Below are 25,581 nucleotides of genomic sequence, written 5' to 3' on the forward strand. Positions count from 1 at the left end.
TGTATATATATTACATCCATTAAATAATTGCATCAAAATTGCACAATCTGCATATAATAATGAGTATAATTAAGGTTAAAAATGGGAAATGAGTGGTTATATAAAAATGTAGATTTATGGTAGTGAGTTGTTTTACTTTAATAACTTCGATAAATATCGCTTTGAACGAGTATTTCCTGAAATATTTTTTGTTGGGATTTTATGGTTCTTGAAGCGTCTTGAAATTCTGTTACTTAATAGATTAAAGAAATTTGTAAATAAAATATCAAATTGGAAACTGGCATCGGCATATCATCTTCCATTATAATAACGACTAAAACATATAAACCGATCAACACAGAATTTTGAATAAATTAAATTTATTCCTATCTCTAAAAATGTCAATGGAAGTAGATAGCCTAGAAGATGGTGCTGTACAATCACAACATTTCATCAGCTTTACTAATATTTTAAAGGAATATATCATTGAATCCCTCGGTAAATCTGAAGAGAATGAAAATGGTACTAATACAGACAATCCTCTAGATCCATTTGATATGATAAAAGAGTTCAGATCTATTGCTGCTCAATCTGCGGCACATCTTTTAAGTTCGGGGATTCATGATTCAACATACAATGATTGGGAATTAGAAGCAAAATTCTGGCACCTAGTAGATCTTCTTTTAAGTTTTAGAGTTTCTAATAACCAAGTAAATGATGATGGAACTCATTCGTCTCCTATGGCAATTCATTCCTATAATTCAAATGCTGTATTCGAAAAGAAATTGATGTTTGAAAATAAAAGTTTGTACCAGATTTGGATAATAATTGTTTGGTTACAGCAAAATATGCCAGAGGTAGAAAGACCATCAAATCTGATGACATCTAAGTGGTCTAATTCATTGATCGCGGGCGGTTTAAAAAGTGCAGATTTAGACTGTCCTCTACGTGATCCTGAAAACTCAAACAATATTGACATAAAAGATAAGGAACAGGATCATATTTTCTTCAAATATATTTACCATTTATTGATTGCTGGGAAATTTGAGGAGGCCTTCGATGAGTGTAGGATGTCCGAAAATTTAACATTGTGTATGATTATGTGTGGTATGCAAGAATACATAAACCCTAAAATTGATGAACAATTGGCTACAGAATTTGATACACAACTAGGTATTAAAAAACGTACTTTATGGAGAACTGCTGTGTTTAATTTATCTTATCAGACGCAACTTGATGTATACGAGCGTGCAATTTACAGCTTTCTGTCAGGCACTACACCGAATGACGATATTCTTGCTGACTCTAATTGGGAGTCAGAATTATTACTAAATTTGAATCAAATTATTCAAATTGAAGTAGGTAATTATTTATTGAAAGAAGATAAAGCTGACATACGTGAGATTATTACGCCAATTCCAATGCAATCTCCATCGTTAGAAACAGTTTTGAATGTGGTGTCGTCCAAGCATATGGATGAGAGCACGCATCCGATTAGAGCATTGATCGGCTCTGTTATTTTAAATACTTTACCTACGATGATTCATTCTTCTGTTGATATGCTACTCGATATTGTTAAAGGATTTGAAACAAGCAATGATTTGTTAGATGAGCCTTACTTACTGAGAATAATGACTCATTTGACTATAATATTGGATATAATTGAACCCGGTATTGTTTCAAATGCTGATAAATTAAAACTTGTGACAGCATATGTTTCTGTATTGAAATTGCGCGGTCTTTATGAATCTATTCCTGTTTATATAAGTTTCCTAGACGAAGGCAGTGTTGTTGATGCATATTCATTTATCTTGTGCACTATCGAAGATACTTCGATTAGACGATCCCAATTAGATCTGATAAACCTTCTAAGACTTCCGAAAAATAATATTTTAAAGAAAACTACAGAACGGGTCTTCCAAGAAACTGAAAGTTATTATTCACCTGATCAATCTATTAATGTGACGTATGATATATCGGATATCGACAGACATTTGTTATTCGGGGTAGAATGGTTAATTGAAGGCCGTTTGTACACTGATGTGCTGCATTCTATGGTAGCAATGTCCAGACGGCTATTAATAAATGGTAAAGTGGGGACACTGCAATATTTCATGGAAAGTAACCAAATCGAAGAGTTGCTAAGAAATTATAAAGCAGAGTTGGTATCACTCGATAGTTCAGATATTGTTTTTGATGAGGATGTTGTTGTTAAGGAAATCGAGCAGTACCAGTCACTTGTCACAGGATTTAAGAAATATAGAGATTGGCAAAAAGCTGTGAAACTTTTAAATTCGGAGTCAAATATTCCAACTTTAATAGAAATATTCCAACGATATTCAAAATATTCAATTGATTTAGCTAAGAGTTTTCTGATATCGCTCACAGAAGACGAAAATAGAGAAGATTTTGCCGTATTGTATGAAATAAGAGCCTTGTATACGCCATACTTAATAATTGAACTACACAAGGGTTTGGTGGAAGCAGCTGAACTACTAAAGATTCCAACTTTTATTAATGATGCCTTAGGTTTCACAAACTTGGTAGCGAACGAAACCGATAAAATCTACCTTTTGTTCCAATCGTGTGGGAGATTGAAGGAATATTTGAAATTGGTTGCTCATACAGCAACACTTGTAGCATAAATATAATAGATAATTATTACAATTATATATCCAAATATATATTATTGATAGTTCATGAACAAAATATATGCATAATTCATAATCCATAGATATATATATTTATTGATTTGTTTTATATGAAATCTATGCCACATTACTCATTTATTTTCCTTTGTAATTCGCCAAAAATCTTGTCTCTGTGCTGGGCCAGAGGATCATCTCTATCGGTTTCAAAGAACGTATTCCTTTCGTATTCATAGTTGTCATCATTATCATTTTCAGCACTAGCATTACGGATAGTATCATTTATCTCAATATGGTCATCTTCGTCATAATAAACTTGTCGTGTATTATCCATGTCAACATCCACAACATGATTTTTATTGATCGAATATAAGATATTTTCACTTTCTTCATATTTATTAAACAATTCAGCATATTCGTTGGCGTTGTTAACTGTTTGATCGCCACTCTTCGATTCTTCCCATTCCTCTACATTCGAAGGTACAACCCCCCATTTCTGTAATTCAGATACTTGTTGACTTTTACTCAATTCATCTTCCTCGTCAGCAATCCCTTCACCTTCTTCACCAAAAAGGATTGATCTGTCATCATCTTCATCTTCAGGATAATCATTTTGATAATAATTTTCATCATTGGAGTCTTCGTCGTCAGATTTTATTTGAGAATCAGAGTATTCTTCATCATCGGGAAGTAAATCAATATATTTGTTAACAATCTTCACAAACCCAACACTATTATCGCCGTCATATGTTAACAATTCAGTATCAGGAACCATCTCCAAGTGATAAATATCGTAAACGTAATCTTGACTTGGTAGGGATGCTACAGAGTTTAGATATCTCTTTTTGGTTGGTTTCTTTCGTTGATTTGAGCCTAGTTGAGAGGAATCATTATTTGTTTGTAATTTCAAATAACTACTAACCATTTGAGCAATATCTGTCGGTAGTTTATCTGTATGGTCGCCATGTTTATCCAATTGTGGTTCAATCTCGTTATCACTATCAGTTTTACCTCTTTTTCTCTTGTGTTGCTCCAAGACAAAATGTCGACCATCATCATTAGTTAGTTTTAATAAGGGAGTATTTGTTTCTTTTTCGTTCTCATATGAATTTTCATTTATTGTCTTTTGGAGTTTAAATACGTATTTAGCCCTCTTAACTCTCTTGTCTTCATCGATTAGAAGTGCATGTACAGATCCCTCATCTCTCCTTCTTTTCACTCTAATAAATTCTGGGGCTTTTGTCATTGCGAAATGGAAATTGTTAAATTGAAATATGTATTACAAGTTAAAAGATTTTCTTGAGGTTTTTATCACGGTATTATATAGGTTACCTTCCAACCAGTTGACAAATTATCTTTATATTTAATTCTGAATTCCTGTTTAAAGGAAAGTATCTCTTATGTTCGTTCTTTGTCAGTCAAATAATTCCATTTTTACATAGTTCCGGTAAGGGGCGGCGTTACCCAAGAAAACTGTAACCATAATAGCAAGTAAGATCTAATTGAGATATTAAACTGCTTGGCAAGAATCTACATCAAGTTTGTGAAAGTATCATCATTTTACAGGTTTAAGGGTTGAGTTAAACTTGGTACAGGTGTGCCAATTGAATGTAAGACTTCGAAAATATATATTTTATAGTTTAGTTGATATTTATGAAAATTCTGGTTCATACGTCAAAATGAAACCCAATATTATGCAAAAAATATTTTGCGTCAAAATAAAATAATCCATATAACAACGTTTTAATATTATCCATAACTCAATAAAGTTTAAAAACTTGATTTTAATAAAGTAATTTGTAGCATCTTTCGTAGTAAAAACTTCAAAAATCAAGAATACAATTTATCCACTCACAATGACTTTAGAAAATTTCAAAATTCAAGGTATTAAATGCCCAATTATTCGATTCACTCTAAATAGTATGCCAGCCAAATATATAATTGCAAAGGCACAGAAATATGGATATTTTAACAATTATAAAAGATTTCATTTTAATGAAGAAACAGTGTCCTTAATTACTGGAGGTGCCAATGGTCTCGGTTCTGAAATTGTTAAGTTGTTGCTCACAAAACCTTCCAGAAAGATTATTGTGGTTGACGTCGTGCCGCCAATTCCTGAATATTTAAATAACCCAAATATCCTTTTCCTTAAGTGTGATATTTCGGATGAAGGACAGGTTAAACGGTTATATGAAAAAGTTATTGCAGATTTTGGGTACATATCCATTCTTATCAATAATGCTGGAAAGACAACAATCGAGACTATCTTTACCACTGAAGATAATCAAATTGATAGTGTAATTAATATCAATTTTTTGGGTGCATATTACCTGACAACCTTATTTTTACCACACTTATTAGAAAAGATGTCTGGCTGTATCGTAAACGTTTCGTCCATCCTAGGAGAGACTACTCCTGCAAGATTATCAACATATGGTGCATCGAAGGCAACGTTAACAGCATTTCATAGACTTCTTACGGATCACATTGCAAAAATTCCTTGCTGCCATGTAAACACAGTGTTAGTATGTCCTGGGAAGTTAGAGACAAAAATGTTCGAGGTTGTGAGCACACCATCTAAAGTGCTGGCTCCAGATGTCGACCCTACCAAATTATCCTTGGATATTATTAATGCTATTGAGTCAAACAATAGCAGTATAATCCGAAGACCTTATTATACAAATCTGTTACCTGTTTATAACTCGTTAGATTGGCCATTTGTATGGATGATAAAACATATGAGTGGGATGAATAAGGTTACTGCATTGTAAATTAATTAATTAGGATCATCCTATCTTTATCGTTTACTATCGAAAAAGCGTTACATAACATTTAATGCTATCAAAATAAATATGCTTAAATACTCTAGACATATCAATTATCAAAAGATTATTATTTAAAAAATTAGAATACCATAAAGTTACAGGGGAAGCACATAACGTTCTCTTTTTCTAATCTGTTTGCTGTCTTTTTAAAGTTTTCCAAAGTTCTAAATTCTTTTCGGCAAATGATCTCATATATATTGCATGATTTTTCATAATTTTCTTTAATTCTTGAGCTCTATCATTCTCAAACTCTGATAATTCTTGTTTTTGAATAATATCGGTTATTATTTTTAAGTCAGGAATGGTAACCTTTTGAAATTCTTCCAATCTCTCTATTTCCTTCTTCACTTCTATAGCAGCTGTCTTAGGATCTATATCTTGATAAGTAACACTTTCTTTTACAATAGACGCAAGTTTATTAAACTTACTGAATAGTTTCCCACTATAACTATTTGGTTCAGTATTTGGTCTTTGAAGTGATACTTGTTGGGTATTGGCCATTGCATCTTCTATAGCATTATCCATATGACTAAATCTACTATTTTCTGCCACTAGTTTACTCAGTTGTTTCTGTTTACTATTCAGCGATTTTTTTATCATGTCATTTTGAATATATTTTAATCTTCTAAACTTTATTAAATCTCTAGCAGATCCCGCCATGCCAACCAATTCACTTAATGGTTCGTCAACACTATAATGTAAACGACTAACAAATTTTTCCAGAAGAATACTGGTATCATAATATGTATCACTAATGTGTACTAATTGTTCTTGTATGCCAATATCTTGTGGGCTTTTTGCGAATATAGCAGATATTTCTCTTATTTCATTTAGATCGGTCTTCAAGTCATAAAAGGTTTTTGTTATCCTCTTATTATGTTTGTATATTCCATTTTTCAAAATGTTTTCATATTGTTTATAATCTTGATCTATCAGGTCAAATTTTTCTTTAACTTTTTTAGGATAAGTAGCAACGCCTCTGACCTCTTTCGGTATAATCAACTGTGATGAAGAAGGAATAGGTAATGAAACATATAATCTAGAAGTATTGGTTGGATCTAATGGATTACAGTTTAAGGTATTTTTTGGTAACGATGAAAAAGTTGGGGAGCTAGCCACGAAATCGTTCCAATTCACATGATTCGGTTCCAAGAAATCACTAATTATGGATGTCTTACTGATGTCCTTATTTTGTAAAACTTTTGTCAGAAACAATGTCAACATTCTTATTCTATGTCGTATCAATTTTGCATCTACATTCGGAATATTGTCATTTATTACAGAAAATGACAAATCTGCCGATCCCAAATCATCTGACGGTAAAATAAAATCGTTTGTACTCCCTCTAATTACCTTTCCATACGTTTTAATACTTTCTTTCTTAGGAATGGGTGGGATCAATGTCGTTGGAAATAACCTTATCAATATATTTTTTAAAGATTCAAAATCACTATATCTCCTTTTCACAATGGAATCACCATATTTAATCGTATATGCAACATAAGCTCTACCTTGGCCCTCTGATATTCTATTAGCCTCTAATATCTGAATATTCAAATTACTTGGTTTAGTGCCATTCGAGTGTTTAGATATATCTTTAGTATTCGTTTGCATCGGAGATTTCGACTTAATCACTTCTTTTTGCTCATCATTACGTTTTAGGGGTTTTGTTTTTGGTAATACGAGATCATCGTCATCATTTTCATATATTTTATTTGGGTTTTTAATATTTTGACTCGTTTGTGTTATACTAAGATGCTTTTCAACATCTGTATTATTTTCATTCATTCTCTTCTCTTCATCCTTCTTGTATTTTTTAATTTGAGATTCAACCTCTAAAAATGGATTATCTTTTTCAATAATTGCAGTATGAACCATCCTCGCCTCTACAAGACTGACATCATCACTGATTGAATTAGTACTATAATTTGCAGTTGAGTGTATATCGAGAGACTCTGTTTTTGGTATATCCTGTATATCCTCTTTGTTCTCTGTTTGATCTACCTGCTTTTTAGGTGCTGCAACCAATTGATCCGGACTCCCTTCAGAAGAATCTATATTAGTATTTGACTCAGTTGGTTCAGTACTTTCTTCTAGATCATTTAATCTTCTATCATATTGATTAGCTTGTTTCTTTCCCTTTTTAGTTTTGTTTTTAGCCATGGTATAGCGGGGATTATTAAATTGGGTTTAATGTAGATTAATTTATTCCAGGTTCAAAATTCACACATAAATATATACATTCGAATCCTTCTGAGTTGTAGAAATGCTTAACTTCAAGAGGCACCAGTAACAGTATCTCTACGAACCCTTTTGTTCATAACTTTACATTCAAGTCCTCTCTCTCTGTAAGTCTATTATTGTCTAATGGGTTTGCCCTCCTGTTATGAAAGGGAAAGACAATAAGGGCGCCTGGGGCTACCCCAAAAGTTTCACAGAAACAGTCGCAGGATTATATATTTTGATCACATGATCGGAAATAAATTTTTCTTTGCCTTTTTCTTTGGCATAATAAAATTTTCAATTAATCGATGAACCGGATGGGGTCATTTGAAAGGTCATTGAACTGCCAATGGAAGACAGCTATTACTAAAAAATATTCAATCAATTGAGTTACAATTGAATACAACTCGTGACTCAATTAGATTTATTTTTATTTTTATTCAATAAATTATCCTAAATAAAACACAGATAATATTGCGCGGTAAGGATGGACTCTAAAGGCGGTTTAATATCGAAATTCCTGTCACCAACTCAACAGTTCGCTCTAGTTAATGATTTGATATTTGCTAATCGATTCGATGAAGCTATAGAAATTGTTATATTTACAAATGTTGATCTATCTAAAGAAGATAAAGTTTTAGATTATATCTTTGAATCATTTAAAGATGAATTGTATGAAAAATTCAGTCATGTCGAGACTGCAATGGGTGAAAAAAATGCATTGGAGACAATATTGGATGATTCACAATTGAAAACTTATGTTAGTTTGATTGACCATATTCCAAGTTTATGCTTAAAGGTCGAAGTATGGTTGAAAAGGAAATTCATCAATTACATTGCAGCTAACAATGTTAGACTATTTGACAAGGAATTTTATGATAATGTTACATGGAAATTTATTAGTAAATATAATTGTAATATTGAAAACATTTTTGATGATCATATACAGATTGAGGATTCTGAGATTGAATTACTGTTGACTCTATTAGAGAAAATATTTCTTTGGACTGACAAAATATCAAAAAAACGTGATATGGAATTAGATGGAATTATTTTATGTCTTCAAGGTTCTAATATTGAAGCCGTTGCCGTATCAAGTTCAAAATTAATGAGATGGAAAGAACTAAGTATTGTTAATAATTGTTTAGAAGATAAAACATTTGATAAATTAACTTGGAAATCTATAGAACATATCTACAAGAATGTTGGAACAAATGAATGGAAAGAAAGAAATGCTTTATGTTTTCACTTGAGATACCTTACAGTTCCAGAAGATAATACTAGTAACCTGTTTTCTTTTATAAAGAAAAATTCTTATTGGAAGCAACTCCAACTAGCTTTAAACCATAGAATCCATGAATTTAGGAAATTAGCATTGTCAATCCTGAAATTGACAATAAGAAGACTAGTAGATATCTCTGAACCGTTTGAAACAGAGTTATTCTCTTGGAACCCATCAACAAAGGTTCAATTTTTAAAATCGTGGGAGAAATTTACAACGTTGTATGAAATTGTTGCTTTGGATACTGCTCTTAATCAAATTCAGGCTGCTCGTCAAGATATATTAAATCTCTTCAATGACAAAAATGTTCCTCCAAGTTGGAGTTTAATCTTATTTGCTACTGGTTTACATGCATCTATGGAAAGTGTTAGAAAATACATATTATCATTAGTCTTTCAAGTAGAAGACCTTGCTGTATTCAGTAGTAATATAGATATTCTGCAAGATACAATTCTTCCATGTACCATGCAAGCACAATTTTACAATGTCGAATCCCTAGATTGTCCTTTTGGTGCCAAGGTATCTGATTTTGTCTCTCAAATTTTGGATGCATCAGAATCGAAGAGATCAGAGATTTTAACTTGTGTCTTTAATCGTTTAATAAAAGAAGGGTTATCTTTTGATCCAGCTAGGATTTATATGTCCTACGGAATATTGAATTATCTAGAAAGTACAAATACTTCCAAGTTATCATTAGAAAATATCGGTCAATTGCGTAAATTATTTGAATTCGAATGTGAAGAAGAAATTTTTGAAATGGCGCAACAAACCATTTATTTGAAAATGCTTCTTTATGTCCAACCTAGTGTTTGTATCCAACAGTGGTTAGAGGCATTGAAGACACATTTAATTTGTACTCATTATGACTTTAAATACTTCAGAAAATTAGTTTTCGAGTTTAAGAATTATGCCACACACAAATTTAACGTGGAAACGTTCACTGAACAATTATACAAAGATTATGGTATATTATTGTATTTATTATTTGATATTCGTCCTGCGAATCCAACAAAGGAGTTTTTAGTTGCATTATGCAAATCTGATTTACTAAATAATGAACCATTCAAAGATGATATTTATAATACCATTGAAAATTGCCTAAACTCTGATGATATATTAGACAACGATATGTCAACTTTAATTGAATACCTGAACTCAGATAAAAAAAGTATTGAAAAGTTATACAATATTTCTAATATGAAAAAAATTAATGATAAAATTAATGAAACTCGTTTAGGATGTGCATGCAAAATCTCTTCATTTTATCTTAAACTAGGAAAAGATGGAAACGAAGAAATTACGCTTGTAAACATGTTTCCAATTTACAAAAAAATGGTATTATATTACAACAATGAAGGCCGGAGTACACCTATTGTTACGAAGGATAAAACATTTGCTTCATTTATTAATCTAATTTTTGATATCTTAAAACAAGATCTAAGGAAAGAGATCTCACATATCGAAGATGTATTGGTGATGTCCTTGAGTTGTGTAGAAAAAGATAACGGTCACTTTCACGGTAATCTAGCAATTGCAGAGCTAATAGCATATTTATTGGATCATATTTTCACCCTTCTAACTGAACAAAAGTCAAAACTTTCTATGATGTCGATGATGTTTACAATTATGTCAGCGATTTGGGATACCTTAAATAGTGACAGATTAGTATTGAAAGAAAGAGCTTTGCATTTGAAAGTTATTGAAACATTATTCCACAAAGAATTCTTAAAACATGTTACAACTGGTAAGGATGATATTGCTACCTCTATGGGACTTTCATTACCAGATATTGGGCGTGATATCTGTAATGTAAGTGTTTCCCGAAGAGGCCTTTTACCATTATTGGGGAAACAAATATTTGAATTTTCCAAACTAATTAAAAATGATATCAAATATGGTAATAATTATTTCGGTTTAGTTATTATTTCTGTACATAGTTTCATTCAAGGGCAAATTTCTGATAATATCTTTAAGTTGAAACCTGTTATTGGCAAGTTTTATGATTCAGAATTGAAAGGTGAATCAAATAGTAGACTATCTTTATATGAAGAAGTATATGGTCTACCAGAGTTTACCGTTAGAACGTCGGTGATCAATGCGATTATCAATTTTAATGACGAATTTAGGGGTGAATTAATTAAATACATCATGACTGAGACAAATGCGTTAGATGCTATAAAGAGAATCGATGGTCCAGAAGAAACTGAAAGAGTCCTATTATGGGAACTCTCATTATTATGTCTAGCGTTAATGGAATCTGTAGACACTGACCATAAAATTGTTTACACCATTATTGAAACTTTAAGATCTGAGGCATCTCCACTTGTTAGAATACTTAAAGAATGGTATGTTTCATTTGTATTTACCGCATCTAACTGTGAAGGTACAGATAAATTTGATGAATCAAGATTATTTGAACTTTTAGAAGAGGATTTTCTACCCGTTTCCGCAGTTAGTGCAGAAAAGATCTTATACATTTCTTTGAGAGGTCTATTCGATTCGAAACCTAGTAGTAGAGCAAATGAATTATTAGATAAATTTGTTTCATCACTGATTACAAATGCAACATCTAACAAACCATTAATAAGACATTTCTCAAACTCATTAATTTTGTCTTTCTGGCCTGCATTTAAGGATAAACTAAAGAACAATGATAATTTGAATGCAATATTTGAAAAACTTTATATCAATGCTAAACGTACACAACAAGTTGGGAGGTTCAGAGCAGGTGATGCCAATACATGGAATGTGCTTAATTTGACGTTAACTAATATATTTGGTGGTATGCTGAAAAAAATGACTGATCATGATATAACCTACATTTCAAAAGATGAATTTGCTCTGTATTTATATGATCTTCCATCAACTGTGGAAATAGGTGAAGATGAAGAATCACAATGGTTAAGTAAAAGAGCCACAAGGGGGTCCGGGAATAAGAATAACAAATTCGAAAGTTCTGTTGATGGTCCATCTCCTTTACAAACAAAGAGTGGAGCATGGGAAACTGTTCTAGACTTGGATAACGACAAATCTAACGAATCAATCAATAGATCTGATTTAATTGTTGTTTCATCCCTGGTTGATAAACCACCTAACCTTGGTGGGATCTGTAGATTATGTGATGTATTAGGTGTGGGATTATTAACAGTTCAAGATATTAGAGTCAAACAGCACCCACAATTTAAGAATGTTGCTGTCACAGCTGATAAATGGATGCCAATGAAGGAAGTCCCAGTGGCCAATATTACAGATTTCATGAAAGAAAAGAAGAAAGAGGGATATACTTTGATTGGTTTAGAACAAACTGATAGATCTGTAAAGTTAGATGCTGAATACAAATTCCCTAAAAAATCCTTAATTCTGTTAGGTACTGAAAAACATGGTATTCCTGGTGATTTATTAAGCGAACTTGATCTTTGTTTAGAGATACAACAATTTGGTATTATTAGATCAATGAATATTCAAACCGCAACAGCTGTTATTGTTCATTCTTATACAATTCAACATATGTAAATTAAGCTATATAAATAAAAAATTAAAAAGAGCTGTAAAATAAATTAAAAATATGAAAACGTTAGAAAATTGCTATAATATAAAGTTGTTTTGGAAAAAGAAATAACAAAGACAGAATGGATAAAACATTGTCTTCCAAACCATATCAATCATAGATATATCGAAGTTGGTTCGTTTGCTGTAGATGTTGGAGCTGTCTCATTCAAGCTTAGATTTGCACCAGAAGAATTAATATTTGCACCAGAAGTTCTAAAAATATGTTCTTGCTCCAACGCATCCACTCTGTCATTATTATTTTTAAGAATCAATTGATTTTCCATAAGAGATTCCTCGAATAACTCTAGATCACCGGCATCCACATTATCCAATTCTTCAAACTCATCCCTTTCATCCTTCGTAGTTTTACCTTCGATCTTAGCAATATACGCTAGTAGTCTCTTATTTGACCTACTCAAATGTTTAATATTATTATTGATTTCATTATGTACCTTTTTTAAATCTCCATCAGATAATTCCCTGATAGCTACCTTAAATTCTTCAATCTGAATTGGTCTCTTAACACCTTCTGCTGACATAGTTTTAATAATGTTGTTGATATTATGTTGTTAAAAAAAAAAGTTCAGCACCAAGACCTTCCTTCTTTGTACAAGTAAAGATTTATTATTGTAAAGTACGTGTGTTTCCTTTGGAGATGTTCCTTACTTTGGGGCTCCCCTTATATAATCAAAACAGAAGTCGTCTGTGAGAGCCCCACGTTTACTTCACCGATGAGCTTTCCGACGCGAGACGTTGTATCGCAACATACATGGATATAAATGTGATAAGACTGTTCATATGATATGAATTGTAAGGTCACAGTTAACATGGATAAGTAGGATAACTAGAAATAGAATATCATTTACAAATACACTGATGTAGTTGTGTGTGTACTTAATTAATATAAAATTGGATGTGGAAACGGACAATATTATACCAATTTCTAAATGCGAATTACGTTCTTTTAGTTCTGAAACCCCATGTGATTGATTTGTTAAATGCTACTTCTAGTATTCTAGATAAATAAATCTCCATTGTTCGTCTTACTATATAAACAAGAAAATATGCGATTTTCAAATTTCTTGTTTCTATTTGAAACAATATATGATCCTATGACAAAATATAGTATACAAACAAAATACATATTACTTTAACGCATATATATATTCAGTAAATTACATAAACCTATATTCTAAAAACTTCAATTTGTATTTTATGATATTGTCCTTTGTATTGCATGAATGGTTGTCATATTTATTAACGAATAACAAAATAAAAACCGTTATGCAATAAAATGATAATATTACATTATTCACAATACGCTGTCAAACATAGAGTTTAATTGGTCTTCCAGTGTATCATAACTTTCCCATTTGGCAAGCCATTTTTGTCTTCATCGTGTTTCTTGACCTAAACGTATAACTGGATGAAACATATATTCTAGAAATTCTATTGATGATATTATATCTCTTATTTTGGGGTTTACACGCAAAATGTCAAGGAACTTATAATATATGCGACAACTTTTGAAGTCCTCAAAACCATCAAATATCATCGGGACATTCCAAAGTAAAGGAGCATCCGGTGTCAATTGAAGTTTTCTTTCAGGTGTGAATCTTATTGGGGTAAAAATGATACGATCTATTTCCATATGATTCGAATTCTTTAACAAAAAATTATATTTCTGCAATATGATATATATTTAACTGCATGTCTCAATTTAATAGTGCTTTCCTGTAAGAACCGTATGTTGTCAACACATAAGAAAATGTAAACGGTTCCACTTGGCTCACATTCACATTCAATAATCACAGGATATTCCTAATAACCTTTTAGTATTTCCAATATCAGACCTTTTTTTTAAAAAACTAATCGATAGTCTTCAACATCCTCTGGTTATAAGTCCTTATGTTTTTTCTATACTCAGTGAGACATGAGTACGATGAGAAAGCAAATGGCATTTGAAGTCCATATTTTTGTTTACTATCTTCTGTATTTGTTGGATTCATCCATTGCGCGATCCGTTTGAACATCTTGAGGTGATTATTTGAACATTTCACTGGATATAAACTTTAGTTTTTTGTGAACACATTTTTATTGTAAGGTTAAACTTATCAAATTGAAGTCACCTTCCAATTTTAAATTATCAGTATTTTCATCTTTAAAACAAAAAAAATAAAAGATTTAAATTAAAATGCTCAGTGATAAAAAGAACGATTTATGCTACGTCTGAGAGGTTAAGTGTGACGCCACGATTTATAAAATTTGGATGTCTGAGTGCGATAAATATTTTCTTAATGTTTGGTGGATATAAATTAAAAATCAAATGACTAAATTCTAATTAATTGATTAATCGTCTCAAGTAGAGGTTTTTGGTTTCAGCGTTTCTTCTGTTGTGTTAGAGAGTGCCGATTTACGCCTGTGCCATTTGCGGTCTATCAGGCTCGATGCACTGGAAAGAATACCAGGAGAAGTTTTATCTAAGGTGGTCAACCAGGAAACATCTAGTTCATTTGACCTTATTTCAATAGAATTATTATGTTGAGTGTTATCTGTATTGTCACTAATATTTTCCAGCGCATTACTGAAATGTGCCTTTACTAGATGATTTACTATAGGCCAACCATAAGCATTAGTAAAACGACGTCTTACAATAATATTATTATGAGCATCTGGAGGTAATGCAACTATTACTTTCCTCCAATTCATGCTTTCTTGTAGTCTATCTGCAATAAGAGTTTGGTAACTTTCATCCATGTCTTTGACCTTATGTTTTAAATAAGGTTTCAAGATGGTATCACCATATTTTTCCTTCAACTTTTTACAATCTTCTATGCTGTATGTTTTATCATGAAGTATTGGGTTTCGACCAATCGTTGGATCATCAATATAAGCAGATGGTGGTGCAGGTTGAGTTACAAGCGAGGTGACAGATGTAATTAATGATGCATTGGAAACTTTCTTTTTAGCATGTTTCCTTTGTTTAAACTCTTGTAAGCTATTGAGTATTTGGTTGTATTCCAGATATAACAATGCTGATGTATAAAGAGGAACAATCCCATCGTTCTCACAATTTGCGTATATAGTTCTTCTTTGGAATCTTTTGAGAATTGATCGAACTGGCTCACCAGATAAAGAATATAGCAAAGGTACATTATCATTTGATTTACTTCTATGTAATCCAAGATCCTTCCCTGTTTGGCCCATTACACCATGCGATAAAGAATATTTCACATATTTAGGATTATGTGCACCCAACCCTAATAAAGGTGATGCCAAAGCAATAAAATTTTCCAATTTTATTTTTAGGAAAATATCTGGATTTGTAACAGAAATATATGCCATAGCAAACATTTGTACTAGTCCACCTAATGAATGACCTATAAAGGATAACTTTGTGATAGAGTGTTCTTCTAGAAGTTTAATGATATATTCTGCAAGACGTACCCCTAAGTATTTTATACCTTTTTCTGTGCGACAAACATTATCAGTGAACCCATCGACAATCAAATCTTCATCTGGATACAATTCACGCTGTTTCTCAATTTCTTCTTTAATGTATAACATGTCGGCAGACACATTTGAATATAAACCATGTGTTAGAATTATTAAATGTTTGGGTTTGGAACTTTCTACAACTTCAGGAGGAATCATCCACAGTTTAGAGTTATTAATTTTATGAACATTGAACCATTCGGTTGAAATTTCTGTATATCTCTTGCATTTCAGTAGCTCCTTAGAGAATGCTAATGTTAACTCATATGAAGTATGATTATCAGTTGAAAAAATAATACCACTAACAACATCCACAATCCATACATATTGATCTTTCAATTGCCGCATCATCAACTCAACAACGAATTTCTTTTGAGGAACTAATTGACTTTCATATTGAGGTTTCTCTACACTAACCACCACACGCTGGGTATCGAAGTAATCCTTAGAACGCACATCACAGTACAGATCGAAAGGTCCCATAATATAATTGGCACTATAGGTAGACTTCGAGACATTTTTAAGTTTAAGGAACAATGATTTATTGAACGACTCCATCATAGATAACGAGCAAGATAGTTTCGAGTTTCGATGAGAAGGGCTATATGTGATTACATAACGTTCTATGTCGCCGACTTTGAGGGCTGATTTTTGATGGTACAACACCTGATCTTCAGTTGTACTCATTTTGATTGTCTAGTAATTCACCTTAACATATAATAATAATAATACAACATCATTGGGAGTGTAGTTAGTTTCTTCTTCTCGTTCTTGAAGCAATTCAATAGGAATACATGCTATTGCGTTGCAGTTTATTTGTTTTTTTGAATTTTAAGAATATTTGATTGTTCCTTTTATATGTGTAACAAGTCAATGATATTGGAATTTCTAGATATCCCCTTTACTCACTATAGTGTTTAAAGTTTAACCATTGTTGATTTAGACCCAATGCTATACACATATACATAAGTAAATATATATACTACTTCAAGTAGATTAGGTTGTTTTTATAGTAGAAAATGCTCCAGTGACTGCATTGCTCGGGTAAGGTCCCATAATTGACCAGAGAAAAAGAACTGATTTAGATATTTATATACATTTGTAGTATATCGTAGATCGTTTCACCACATCATAATCATTGTCGTATCACTGTAGTGTTGAAGATATGGTTTATTCGTGATCCTCGAGTTTGGTTGTTGGTAGTAAAGAATCTTCGGGGTCAACTAGCCAACAATAATTCTATAAAAAATTCATTACTTAATATTAACCACTAATACAATTGTAAAGTAAAAGCCCAAACGATAGAAAGGAACGAATTCCAACACATATCGACTATATTGAACCCATAATGAGTGAATCAAATTATACAAAGGAAAAGAAAGTTGGTGAAGGTACGTACGCCGTGGTTTATCTGGGCAAACAGCTCAGTTCTGGAAATAATATTGCGGTAAAAGAAATCAAAACCTCTGAATTTAAGGATGGTCTGGATATGTCAGCTATAAGAGAAGTGAAGTATTTACAGGAGTTAAATCATCCCAATGTCATTAATTTGATAGATATTTTCATGGCCTATGACAATTTAAATCTTGTTTTAGAATTTTTACCTACTGATTTGGAAGTTGTAATAAAAGACAAGAATATTTTGTTCACCCCAGCAGACATAAAGTCATGGTTATTAATGACTTTGAGAGGTGTGTATCATGTACACAGAAATTTTATATTGCATAGAGATTTGAAGCCTAATAATTTATTAATATCGCCAGATGGTCTCATCAAAGTAGCAGATTTTGGTTTGGCAAGAGCTGTGCCGGGTCCAAGAGAAATGCTTACAAGTAATGTGGTTACGAGATGGTACAGAGCTCCAGAGTTATTGTTTGGTGCCAAACATTATACCTATGCTGTAGATGTTTGGTCTATTGGTGTAATTTTCGCCGAATTAATGTTAAGGATACCTTATTTACCAGGCCAAGATGACATGAATCAAATGGAGGTAACGTTTAGAGCATTAGGTACACCAACTGATAAACAATGGCCAGAAGTTTCATCATTTCCTGGGTATAATAAATTACAAATATATCCACCGCCATCAAGAGATGAATTAAGGAAGAGATTTATTGCTGCTACAGAAAGTGCGTTGACTTTAATGGAAAATATGTTAATGATGAATCCACACACTAGATGGGACACAACTCAATGTCTCGAAAGTGAATATTTTAAAGAGTTACCGACACCTAGTGACCCTGCTCAAATAAATATTTTGTCTCAGAAGGCATAACGTTACTTCCAAGATGTGTTAAACATTTTTATCTTCTGTGTAAACATTATATATGTACTTAACAGTATTATTCACATTGGCATATAAGAAAATGCATACTTTCAAAAGGGTTGTGTTATTTTGGCTCGCACAATGTTAAAATACGAATGTAAATCAACTAACGAAAATTTAAATTATATATGGGTCCAAATTTGAACTATCTGAATTTGCATCATTTTAATGTTAGATCAAATCCGGTTGTTCAACTTCTAGTACAATGCATCCTAAAATAAATAAATAAAAATCTTATTTCTAAAATCAAACAGTATACTTTTTATACTTCCTCATAAAAATGTCTTTTACATTTTACATAATCTTACGGTGCCCATAGCGAAGTATATATTTACATTTGAAAGAGATATATTATCTCACTTTGTTCTATAATAAGATAATTGCATCCGTTTCTACTTGTTCAACAATTCTTAGAAGTTACATACCATTGGTATATTAAAGACTAGTTTTCTTTATTCGTCAGTTTAATTATTTAAATTTGTTTGCTAACAATCACATCGGTTAGCTTCAAAAACTGCGCGCTAAGCTTATTATTCCAACAATTGTTATATCTTCTAAAAGAAACAAATGTTAATATGTTGGTAAGACATCTTGAGAAGGTACAGAGAGAAAGAGAGGAGGTGTTACATATCATAATTTTATATCAGCTTCCCCTAGACCATTATTTAATGTACAGGTTTCTGTAATTGAAATATACTTGCAATGAATAAACCTGACTTCGTGAAGGTATTTCCTTCGAAGAAACTAATAAATAGGATATTATTCCAGCTGGATTCTGATATTACCTCCAGGACAATTATACCAATTTATCGGTCATTATATGAGAAAAAAACAATACCTACAAAATATCGTCATAATGGTGAAGTGTTATTTCTTATGAATAGAGTCCTTTCAAAAATAAACAAAATAAGTCATTATGAAACTACACCCTTGAAAGAGATGAGAAATTCATTGTTGTACAAATCTGCTAATAATGGATCGAACGATGCTATTGCATTATTATGTTTCGAGGTATTATCAAATAAGGACGTAACCCCCACTAAGAAGAAGGAAGCAGAAAAGTTGTTAAGAGATCTGATAATGTTAGGACATGGCTTAAGCTTCAAAGTGGTAGGTGACCTTTATCATTCAATGGGCAAAACTACGGAATGCATCAGTTGGTATGAAAAGTTTTTAGAACAACCGCAATTGAAAAACGAATTAAAGGGAGAAGTTTTAGAAAAGATTGCTGAGATTCAATATAAAGAAGATTCAAAAAATATTAAGATTGCAGAACGAAACTTCTTAGAAGTAATAAAAATTTGTAAGCTCCAAGATTGTGTTAAATCATATTTTTATCTGGCTCAAATATATATAAAGTATGATCCAATGAAATCAAAAATACTTTTAGAACAATGTTGCACTCAGGGATTTAAAGAAGCCTTTAAAGAACTTGGATATCTTGAAATGAACTATTTCAGAGATTACGGCAAGGCACAAGAATGGTTCAAAATTGGAATGGAAGTCTTTGAGTTTGAGTGTTATTTTGGTTATTTCGATTGTTCCTTTGAATTAAAACAATACAACAACTGCATAAATTGTCTGAAAAGTATGGAAATTTTATCAAAAGTGGATAAAAATTATAAACAATATATTAAAATGTTTATTGCAAATAGAACTGAAAAGATTCAAATTTCGATCAAAAATTCTAAATCAGAAAACAAACCCTTAGCAAATGAAAATGGTATAAATCCTATTAACACTAATGTCTCTGGTGTAGAACAATCGAATTCACGTTGGTAATGAAAAGATTTCCCATGAAAATTCAATAGTAAATAGTTATATAAATAAAAGTTGAAAATAATATTCATTAATGTTACAAATAGTGAGCTTCACAGGAAAAAAAATAATAAATCCTGGAGGATCGACTAAATATTTATCTATTCCAGATAATATGGAATCTTCATCATAAACATGAATATGCGCTATATATGGACCTATATATAATCAAAATATAATAGTCATACTAAACGAAATCATCCATTATCAAAATGGATGGTTGTTCTTATTGTGGTTCGTATTAGTATTGTTATTTGACGTATTATTAGTATCATGGTTATCATGAGGTGGAAACGACGAAAGAAGTGTATCATTTACGTCAGCCAAATAACTATTACCAAGGAAATAATCTTCCAATTGGATTGAATTTAGACCCATTTCACTGTAATTTTCGTTATGAGGTATCAGCGGGTTATCCGATTGATTATGTGGTTGTGTGAAAGGAGTTAATAACGTATGTGTATTTTCTAATAAATTTCTTTGTTGTTGTGAAAAATTCGAATCGTTAGGCGTGCCAATATTATTGTTAGAATAAGACATATCACTGGAATTTAAACCTAATAACATGTTTGGATCAAAATTAATTGGCGTTTGTTGATTCATGCTATTAGGAGATGCATTTGCAGCAATAGATGCATGAACTGCAGCTATTACTGCTGGGGGTATATTTGATAAATCTGTGGCAGGTGACATAGAAGAGCCTGACATTGGAAGGTTATCATTTGGAGAAATATCCATGGACAATGAACTACGGGAAGCCTTTTGATCTAGTATCAACGAATTCATATATATCAATGATGATTGTAAACCCTTTAAACAATGGGGCATGTTCGATCCGCCTACATATGCATCATTAACCTGTCTACCATCTGAAAAATCACCACATAAAGACCATTGATTTTGATTTGGTAAATTTTGTATATCTGGATTATTACTATTGGAATAATGCACTGCAAAAGTGGGTGGTTTGTCTAAATCTAATTTTAATTCCCCAATATTAACTGTTTCCTTATTTGATGTGAGATCACTATCAGATTCCAAAGTTAAAGTACAATTTGAAACTATTCGTATTGGATAAAACATTCTAAATAGGACTTTCCCATTCTCTGATGGAGCACAAAAGAAATAGTTAATTTCTTGATTCTTCTTTGAGATTAAAACAACCATATCAGTTTCATTATCAAGAATCCTGTATATTGAATCTGGTGAGAGATTTCTCATTTCTTTGATCCTCTCCAGACCATTATTAGATATTATGCCTGTCTTCCTACGATTCCAGGATCCTACAGATATGATATTAATATCTATTAGATTATAGTTCATATTAATATCTAATGGTGCTTGATCAAATGAATCGAGTTTATCAGCCTCATCGGATATATCAGACAAAGAATCTGAATCGTCATTTGATGAATCATCTGAATCGGATGCAAATCTTTTACTGTCACCTTTCCTTCTCTGTCTCTTCTCTTGGGCCAATCTTTGTTTTTTCTTTGTATTAGCTCTACGATTTTGGAACCATACAGTAACAGATCTTTCTGACATGTTTACCTTTCTGGATAATTCCTTCCGCTGTTTTATAGAGGGATGAGAAGTGGTACGATACACATTTTTCAATAATTTTAATGCCTCTGGTTGAACTCTCTTACGTTTCGATCTTGTTGAAGACGATTCCCTGTTATGTTGATGTGAATGATTCATGGACGGTGTATTATTATTGTTATTATTGTTATTATTGTTATTCTTTGTGGAATTTGAATCTTTACTTCTATGATGTTGAGTATTATTGAAGATAGAAGGATGTTGCTGTCCTATAGTCATTGTATTGTTATTATTTCCGTCGTTAAATAGTTGATTCATAGTGTTACTTGACAACTCGTTTACATTATTCTCAGAAAATCCCATGATATTAGTAGGAAGAAAATTTAAATCCGATGACGATGTATGATCAAAGTTATGTTTATCACCAGAACCGTCAGGCATCACTTACTTTAATTCTGATTTTTGAATGTATATATTTATCCCTTTTTCTAATTTTTAATCTTATGTTACAAAAATGTTCCTGTATATTTGTTTAAAATATCACGTTGTGCCAAATTCACTAACCAAATCGATATGTACATATAACGGTATTGACCGAGACAACAATATGCGTATATCGTGTATCGATAATGTATACTACTTATATTATTGACTTGTCTAGCGAGCAGCAACCTTCGCCTCAAACTTGCAAAAGATGACACATAAATATATAACATTCTTTCTCTCCTTCAGCCTTTAAAACTTTTCACATCATCAACTCGTTTTTCAATTTTCAATATTTCTGTTTTTCCTTTTTGCTTTCAGTGAAGCAAAGCATCGCCATATGAATTGCACGCGCAATAGCAGATAAGATGAGTAAATGCAGTTATTGACATGTCAAATTCTGTTGATGTTTATATAAATATACTTACGTTTAGATAAGGGGAAGGTGTGGTTACTTCCATAGCGTGTCATTGATCGTACATTAGAGTGTATAAAGTAGTTGATTGTGTGTGTGTGTGTGTGTGGATATATTTGAAAGTATGAAAAGAACTGCTGATGAACATATCTCTGTGGCAGATGATGTTGTCGCTGAACAAGAGCAACAGCCAGCAAAGATGGCCAAGACATCTCAAACCACATCAGAGGAGAAACATATAACTGAATTTGAGGTAATGCAAGCCTATAGGCAATTGCAGGGTGATATCACTAAAGGTAGAGTGCGTGCTCTTCGTGGTGGAGATATTGATATTACTACAGACACATTAGAGACTGTGGATAAATTATATGAATTCATTAAACAAAAAAAAAATAATAATTTGTTTGCTGAGGACTCTAGGGCCATTGCTGGTATTAGTGAGCTAGCAGAGATTACTGTGCGTAATTTGAAGTTGGGGGAAATGAAAGGATTAACTAATATCGATGATATTATGGCATATTGTAAACGATATATGTTACAGGAACATTTTAAACAAAATAATATAGTGGAGACTAAGAATAATTTTGAAGCAACAAATCATGATACTGATGCAGATGAGGATGATGAGAATGAAGACGAGAGACCAAATGATGATGATGATTATGAATCATTCAATAATAAAAAGGTAGATGAATTGAAAAAATCGACACTAAAAAAGGATTTTTTGAATCAATTTCAGAATTATGATTCATTTCATCAATTTAACTGGTTTAAGATGGGTAGTCTATTTAATGGATTATCAAAATTACCACTAGTGACCGATAACTTAATCGGACCGTTTGCAATTGAAAAGAAAGTGAAAGTGAAAGTAATTAGGAAGAGAAACATAGATGTTGTTGGAGAATTAGTAAAACCTGATAATCCATCAGCAAAGGATTTGGTCGATAATGATGAACAAACGACACCAGAACAAGTTAAGAGATGTTTTAAAATTTTATCCAAAAAATTAGGTAATGATGATAAAATATCATTATTTAAATTTGTTCTTGATCCAAATTCTTTCCCTAAATCCGTTGAAAATTTGTTTTATACTAGTTTTTTGATTAAAGCAGGTAGAATTGTAATGGAAGAAGATGAGAATGATGGTTATCCTACGATACGAATCAAAAATAAACCAAAAGGGAAAGATAAAGAAGAGAGGAATATACAAAAACATAAAAATTCCCATGCAGAAGAACATCATATTATATTTCAAATGGATATGCCAACTTGGTCGAAATTAATTAAAAAATTTAATATAACATCAAGTTATCTTGAGACATAAGACGACGTGACATATTTATATACATATTCTTTTTATTTTAATAAACAAAATGATGGAGAAAGATGTAATATTTATTATTTATTATTTACAAGTATTTCATTTAAAATATTTCTTTGTCTGTTCGTTGAAAGTTGGAGATAGTGAATATATCTTCCAAGGACCATTTACGCAATGGTAATATATCTAAATTATTAGAAATATTATGATTATATTTATCATATAATTCAATGCCTGCATAACCAATCATAACTGCATTATCAGTGCATAACTCCAGTGGCGGATAATGAAAATTAGAGAAATCTGGCTTCAATGAGTCCTGCAATTTTCCACGTAACACATCATTAGCACTAACTCCACCAGAACACACAAAATCGTTTACATCTTGAAATATTTCGGGGTTTTGTTGTATTGTATGTCTGATTTTTGTAATTATATGAGTGAAAATAGAATCCTGTATTCTAGCTCCAAGCAATTTATGTTGTTTCGCTGTGAGTGTCTCTAAAGGATGATTCGATAAAAACTGTTTCACCGCAGTGATAAAAGGTGAAAAAGAAAATGCAATCTTAGATTTATTAGTCTTAGTCAAAGGGTTTGGTAACTTACAATGTGCATCCAAAATTTCATCCTTTTCCCATGGGTCAGTAATACCGTTCGTAAAAGCATTTAACGATTTTCCAATCATTATACCTGTCAATCCGATCTCTCTACCACATTTATCAAGGGAATCACCTGCGGCGATATCGATACTCTCACATAAAATCTTATGGTCAGTGATACCAGTGGAATGAACCAAGATACAATGACCTCCACTGACCAGTAACGATACAAACGGGAATCGAATAGATTTATCATATAGTCTTGGTACAATGAGATGACCTAACATATGATTTACTCCAATCATGGGTATATCCCATGCGACAGACAAAGCCTTTGCGGTAGTGAGTCCAGTTGACAAGGAACCGAGCATCCCGGGGCCCCTAGTAACACATATAAGGTCAGGTTTTCTGGAAACACTACCATCCAATTTAGTAGCTTCTTTAATTTGTCGAATCAACGAACCAATACTCTTTTGATGATGCTCATGAGCTGCAGTGGGTATAATCCCGCCGTCCGCCGCACTATTGAGAGTAGACTTCACGTTCTTTACAATATGTGTTCTTTGTGATTGTGGTTCATGATCTAACCATGCTACACTCGTATCATCGCAGGAAGTCTCTATAGCTAACACTTGGTACAATCGTCTTTGTAGAATAGGAAATGCAGTTTTCTGTCCACAACGCAACATCACAATTCAAAAATAAAATAAAATGAATAAATGATACTCCATACACTTGGGAATTTCCTCCTAAACGTTGCATCCCAGATATCAATCAACATGACTCTAACTCATTGTAAATGTAAACCAATCTTCTACTTCTTCTTGCTCATCTGGTCAAACGATGGATCCCTTTCCTACTCTCATTTACGCTGCACACAGCGAAGACTGAATATTTTCTATTATAACTGCAACAATACGCTCTCTCTCTCTCTCTCTCTCTCTCTCTCTCTCTCACACGCCTCACGCCTCACGCCTCAATAATGAACAATTTTTTTTTTTCATTTTCTCTCTTATTCTTTCTTGATTAACAAATTTCATCACTGATTGGAAATTATAACAATAACAAAGTACGTT

At 32.1% G+C, this 25,581-nt stretch overlaps 12 protein-coding genes across 12 annotated transcripts; 6 read left to right on the forward strand and 6 right to left on the reverse strand.

Annotated features, from left to right (window-relative positions):
* Positions 1 to 377: 377 nt before the first annotated feature.
* On the forward strand, positions 378 to 2,624 carry NUP84 (Nup84p; the record flags this gene model as incomplete). Its single annotated transcript, XM_041552972.1, has 1 exon — positions 378 to 2,624. The coding sequence occupies one exon, from the start codon at positions 378 to 380 to the stop codon at positions 2,622 to 2,624; it is 2,247 nt and encodes a 748-aa protein (XP_041408906.1).
* A 133-nt stretch (positions 2,625 to 2,757) lies between these two features.
* IWR1 (Iwr1p) lies at positions 2,758 to 3,873 on the reverse strand (the record flags this gene model as incomplete). Its single annotated transcript, XM_041552973.1, has 1 exon — positions 2,758 to 3,873. One exon carries the CDS (start codon positions 3,871 to 3,873, stop codon positions 2,758 to 2,760), a length of 1,116 nt encoding a protein of 371 aa, XP_041408907.1.
* Positions 3,874 to 4,483: 610 nt separating this feature from the next.
* On the forward strand, positions 4,484 to 5,398 carry KABA2_13S02178 (short-chain dehydrogenase/reductase; the record flags this gene model as incomplete). Its single annotated transcript, XM_041552974.1, has 1 exon — positions 4,484 to 5,398. One exon carries the CDS (start codon positions 4,484 to 4,486, stop codon positions 5,396 to 5,398), a length of 915 nt encoding a protein of 304 aa, XP_041408908.1.
* Positions 5,399 to 5,578: 180 nt separating this feature from the next.
* ATG20 (Atg20p) lies at positions 5,579 to 7,615 on the reverse strand (the record flags this gene model as incomplete). Its single annotated transcript, XM_041552975.1, has 1 exon — positions 5,579 to 7,615. One exon carries the CDS (start codon positions 7,613 to 7,615, stop codon positions 5,579 to 5,581), a length of 2,037 nt encoding a protein of 678 aa, XP_041408909.1.
* Positions 7,616 to 8,162: 547 nt separating this feature from the next.
* TRM3 (tRNA (guanosine(18)-2'-O)-methyltransferase) lies at positions 8,163 to 12,470 on the forward strand (the record flags this gene model as incomplete). Its single annotated transcript, XM_041552976.1, has 1 exon — positions 8,163 to 12,470. The coding sequence occupies one exon, from the start codon at positions 8,163 to 8,165 to the stop codon at positions 12,468 to 12,470; it is 4,308 nt and encodes a 1,435-aa protein (XP_041408910.1).
* A 149-nt stretch (positions 12,471 to 12,619) lies between these two features.
* Positions 12,620 to 13,045, reverse strand: TMA17 (Tma17p; the record flags this gene model as incomplete). Its single annotated transcript, XM_041552977.1, has 1 exon — positions 12,620 to 13,045. The coding sequence occupies one exon, from the start codon at positions 13,043 to 13,045 to the stop codon at positions 12,620 to 12,622; it is 426 nt and encodes a 141-aa protein (XP_041408911.1).
* Positions 13,046 to 14,864: 1,819 nt separating this feature from the next.
* Positions 14,865 to 16,688, reverse strand: KABA2_13S02266 (putative lipase; the record flags this gene model as incomplete). The annotated part of the gene is made up of 1 exon (XM_041552978.1): positions 14,865 to 16,688. One exon carries the CDS (start codon positions 16,686 to 16,688, stop codon positions 14,865 to 14,867), a length of 1,824 nt encoding a protein of 607 aa, XP_041408912.1.
* A 661-nt stretch (positions 16,689 to 17,349) lies between these two features.
* On the forward strand, positions 17,350 to 18,276 carry KIN28 (TFIIH complex serine/threonine-protein kinase subunit KIN28; the record flags this gene model as incomplete). The annotated part of the gene is made up of 1 exon (XM_041552979.1): positions 17,350 to 18,276. The coding sequence occupies one exon, from the start codon at positions 17,350 to 17,352 to the stop codon at positions 18,274 to 18,276; it is 927 nt and encodes a 308-aa protein (XP_041408913.1).
* A 753-nt stretch (positions 18,277 to 19,029) lies between these two features.
* MSS2 (Mss2p) lies at positions 19,030 to 20,109 on the forward strand (the record flags this gene model as incomplete). The annotated part of the gene is made up of 1 exon (XM_041552980.1): positions 19,030 to 20,109. One exon carries the CDS (start codon positions 19,030 to 19,032, stop codon positions 20,107 to 20,109), a length of 1,080 nt encoding a protein of 359 aa, XP_041408914.1.
* Positions 20,110 to 20,352: 243 nt separating this feature from the next.
* PHO2 (Pho2p) lies at positions 20,353 to 22,128 on the reverse strand (the record flags this gene model as incomplete). The annotated part of the gene is made up of 1 exon (XM_041552981.1): positions 20,353 to 22,128. One exon carries the CDS (start codon positions 22,126 to 22,128, stop codon positions 20,353 to 20,355), a length of 1,776 nt encoding a protein of 591 aa, XP_041408915.1.
* A 581-nt stretch (positions 22,129 to 22,709) lies between these two features.
* On the forward strand, positions 22,710 to 23,909 carry NSE4 (Smc5-Smc6 complex subunit NSE4; the record flags this gene model as incomplete). Its single annotated transcript, XM_041552982.1, has 1 exon — positions 22,710 to 23,909. The coding sequence occupies one exon, from the start codon at positions 22,710 to 22,712 to the stop codon at positions 23,907 to 23,909; it is 1,200 nt and encodes a 399-aa protein (XP_041408916.1).
* Positions 23,910 to 24,009: 100 nt separating this feature from the next.
* Positions 24,010 to 25,194, reverse strand: QRI7 (putative N(6)-L-threonylcarbamoyladenine synthase; the record flags this gene model as incomplete). Its single annotated transcript, XM_041552983.1, has 1 exon — positions 24,010 to 25,194. One exon carries the CDS (start codon positions 25,192 to 25,194, stop codon positions 24,010 to 24,012), a length of 1,185 nt encoding a protein of 394 aa, XP_041408917.1.
* Positions 25,195 to 25,581: the final 387 nt, after the last annotated feature.

The sequence above is a fragment of the Maudiozyma barnettii genome, assembly GCF_903064755.1.
Source record: "Maudiozyma barnettii strain CLIB 1767 genome assembly, contig: KABA2_13, whole genome shotgun sequence".
Taxonomy (NCBI): Eukaryota; Fungi; Ascomycota; class Saccharomycetes; order Saccharomycetales; family Saccharomycetaceae; genus Maudiozyma; species Maudiozyma barnettii.